At 43.7% G+C, this 4,076-nt stretch overlaps 1 protein-coding gene across 2 annotated transcripts in view; it reads left to right on the forward strand.

Annotated features, from left to right (window-relative positions):
- The window catches only part of LOC121550091 (guanine nucleotide exchange factor VAV3), a 144,652-nt gene extending 141,833 nt beyond the window's left edge, over positions 1 to 2,819 (forward strand). For both annotated transcript variants that reach the window (XM_041862223.2, XM_041862224.2), the window contains one exon: positions 1,093 to 2,819. In XM_041862223.2, coding sequence (XP_041718157.1) covers positions 1,093 to 1,137 — 45 coding nt within the window. In that variant the 3' untranslated portion in view covers positions 1,138 to 2,819. The remainder of the gene's footprint in view (positions 1 to 1,092) is intronic.
- The last annotated feature ends 1,257 nt before the right edge of the window (positions 2,820 to 4,076 follow it).

Genomic DNA, 4,076 nt, shown 5'->3' on the forward strand with positions numbered 1-4,076 from the left:
CAATCACTCCATCCACATCCAATCACCTATCTGTTATCCTCATGGGGAGGCGGGGAGAGAGAGTCACGTACAAAACAAACAAATAAACACACAAACATACAGTGCATGCCATATATACATACCAACATGGTATAGATGCCTCTCTCATGGTTAGGTCTGTGTCCCTGTTTGATATTGCCTATGAACAGGTCCTATTCAAATGCATGATGTATATATGTTTTTGTTTGAGTCTGCAGTTATGTGTATGTCTAACTTTGAGTGTATGTGAGTGACTCCCCACTGGGCAAAAACTGGTTGAATCAACGTTGTTTCCACGTCATTTCAATCCCAAAAAATCTATGTGATGACGTTGAATCAATGTGGAAAATTAATTGGATTTGCTAAAAGGGCATTTAGTCTTTTTTTCACCCAACTTTTAATGACATGGTAAAAATGTATTTATTGGTTTCACGTTGAATTCACATAAATTGACAACTCAACCAAATTGAAATCAAAACTAGACGTTGAACTAATAATGTGTGTGAGTGTGTTTGTGCGAGCTGCTGTGTAGACTGAGATCTGTTCCCTGTTATTGAGCCTTGGTGTCTGTCTGTTGACTCTGCTCTAGTGATCACTAAACAGTGGTCTGTAGCAGAGCACTGCACTGCTGCCCCTCTTTAGAGTGGAAGAGATGGGCCGGTGCTAGCTAGTAATGCAATACTCTAAATGCCATTGTGGTTGTGGGAATAGAGCTTCTCTCTCTAGTGAATCAGATAATAGGAGGAAGTAGGCTAGTGAAGGACTGCTGCTGAATACTATTATCCCTGCACAGCTATAGCCTTCACAGACACTAAGCTAACATGCTAACTAGTTTCAGCTAACTGGTTAGCTAGTTAACTGGCTAAAATGCTAACAAGCTAACTGGTTAACTGGCTAATAGGCTAATCACTCTGCCGGATACCTATTGAAAAGTATCACCATCATAATCCTCTCCCCCCTCTGTTCAGATTTTCCACTCAGGTGTCGTCTTGAAGGCTATTGGTGGGGGGGTGTAACAACAGTCCACACACACCCCTATATTTTTTTACATAATTGTTCTTATTTTTATTGCAGGTGGGCTGGTTTCCATCTACCTATGTGGAGGAAGGAGAGGAGTGAGTCCTGAAGAAAGAAAAATACTGTTTGGTTTAGTACCAGACACTATGCTTGATCTGACAGCTTGCTGAGATGGGACTTCCTTATCTGGGATTCCAGCCCTCCTATTGGCTGTTGCCTCAGCAACGTCCCAGAGACCTTTGGGAAAAGAGGGGTTCCTCATTGAACTAGTGACTGGTTATCTCTGCAACAGACTAGTGCCTGGGTTCTCTCTGCAACAGACTCGTGACTGGGTTCTCTCTGCAACAGACTAGTGATTGGTTCTCTCTGCAACAGACTAGTGACTGGTTCTCTCTGCAACAGACTAGTGACTAGGTTCTGTCTGCAACAGACTAGTGGCTGGTTCTCTCTGCAAAAGACTAGTGACTGGTTCTCTCTGCAACAGACTAGTGACTAGGTGCTCTCTGCAAAAGACTAGTGACTGGTTCTCTCTGCAACAGACTAGTGACTGGTTCTCTCTGCAACAGACTAGTGACTGGTTCTCTCTGCTCTGCTCCACCACTTCAACAGCTTGGCTGTCAGCAGGGGAAGGACGTTTGACAGAACCCAGCTCTCTCCTTCCGTCCCTCCCTCTCTCCCTCTCTCCCTCTCTCCCTCTCTCCCTCTCTCCCTCACATCCACCTCTCTCCCTCTGTCAACACAGCTACCGCAAGTTGTTACTGAAATATTTAAATGCCGCCCATCCATCCATCCATCTATCCATCCAACCATTTATCCATCCATCCACACCACCCAGGATATAGCTAAGACTATCTATGGATTTGGAAAAGTGAAAGACAAAAGAGTGAGAAAGAGAAGAGACACACACACACCCACGTACACACACACACACACAGGGCGGCAGGTAGCCTAGATAGGGCGGCAGGTAGCCTAGCGGTTTGAGCGTTGAAAGGTCGCTATTTCGAATCCCAAGCCGACAAGGTGAAAAATCTGTCAATGTGACCTTGAGCAAGCTACTTAACCCTAACGCTGTCATGAAACACCTCCCACACCCATCATCACAGATTACAATCGCTGCCACTGAACACGACACACACACAGGTTAACGTTTATTGGGATGAATCTTGTCCTGGAGGCAGAGCTGAGCGGTTTTTGTTAGCTGGTCCAGCCGAAAAGTCAAAATAGTTTATATTGTTAAAAAAATCCAGAAAACAAAGATTTGCTTTTTGGTCTTTATTTAGGCTTAGGCATAATGTTAGCAGTGTGATTAAGGTTAGGGTTAAGATTAGGGTTAGGTTTAAAATCAGATTGTATGACTTTGTGGCTGTGGCAGCTAGTGACCACCCTGCAGAGCAGCTTCCAGTACATGAGTCATCCCAGTAAATACCAACCTGCCACACACACACATAAGATGAGAGAGAGGGATGATGGGGGATATCATCGCCACCCCACCCCTCATGTTCTTACACGGGGCTGTCTCTGTGTGTTGATCTGATAGGGGCCTGGCTGGTTTGTCAGGGAACAAGCTAGCGATGCGATGCTACCCTACGACGGATGCAAGAGGCCCCCGCTCTCTCTTCTCTCTCCGCTCTTTCTCTTCCTTCTGACAGAAAACAAACGGGAATACTCTGACTGTCTCCTGTTACCCCTACTGTTGGGGCCTCCAGCCCTCTATCGTCTGTATCTCTCTCTCTTTCTGTTCTTTTAAACCCCCTTTTTTCTCCCTTTCTCCTTCTCTCTCTTCCTTACTCTATCTTCTCCCTCTCTCCACCCTCCCCTCCCCTCCCTTCCCCTCCCCTCCCCTCCCCTCTCCCCGGAAGGGGGTTTCCAGTAGACGTTCCAGGCAGTGCCTTCCTTCATAATCCTCTAATTAAGGATTTAGCAACATTTAAGGGAATAATGACTTAACACTGAAACACACTCAAAAACACACTCAGGCAGGCGGATCAGGCCGTATAATAATAATATTGTAAAAGTCACTACAGACAATGCAGTGTAATAGTCAGTACAGAAAAGAATGGGAGGTGATGTTAGCCAAATCACAGCTCACACCAGTGATCAGTGTTTTCACTCATACGGCTTTTTAGCCCCAATGCAATTGCACCAGGATCTGTATGCCGTAGTCTGAACCCCCTGACTTTGATTGACAGGTTTATGCAATGTCACAATGTGTTAATAACAGTTCTGTGAGGTGATAGTTAAAGTGGTGGTGTCTAGGAGGAGAGCTGCTGGCTAGACAAACACACACGTGCGAAGGCACACACGGCACAGCCATACCCATCTTCAGTTCACCCATTTAATATTCATACATACTCCATAGTATAATATGAAATGATCATAAAGTACATATGTGATGTATATATTATTATAAAGATTATATTGGGCAACAAAACATATGAAATCATCAGGGTTATAACTATAACGGGGAGGTATTCAATGCCTTAGCAATGTCTCTGTCCTCTGGGTCGTACTCACTAGGCACCAAATAGAAGCAAACAGACTTAAACAGGAAGGGACTACCTGAACTTGTCCAATAAGAAACGCTCATATTAGTTTTCAATTGTTTTGCTACGGTGTGCACTAATGAATACAACTCTGCTGTCTTCCTGTGGTTCTTCTGTGTGTTGATGCTGGTCATTGTGGCACAAGATGCATTATGATGTGAATCTGGTCCTCGGAATGGTGGGAAATGTAGTGTTTTACCATACTGTATGTCTCAAGGGAAAGTAGTGTTTGAACTGTAATAAAAAATCAGTGGAGTGAAAAATTGTAAGGTATAATGTTTTAATCACCTGTGCTTATTTGAACTGTTTCCCACCACAATGGCATTATTATGCTTTTTTGAAGTGAAGGCAGCTCAAATTCAAGCTTAACTATTTGTTTTTATGTGTTAATGTACAAGCCATCTGGATAATGTCTTGATATGATGAAATGTGTATAATAGATTTTTTATTTTGGAATTGTTTTGATGGAATATGATAGTGTGTGTACAGGTTGCATTG

Source organism: Coregonus clupeaformis, chromosome 34 (assembly GCF_020615455.1).
Source record: "Coregonus clupeaformis isolate EN_2021a chromosome 34, ASM2061545v1, whole genome shotgun sequence".
NCBI lineage: Eukaryota > Metazoa > Chordata > Actinopteri > Salmoniformes > Salmonidae > Coregonus > Coregonus clupeaformis.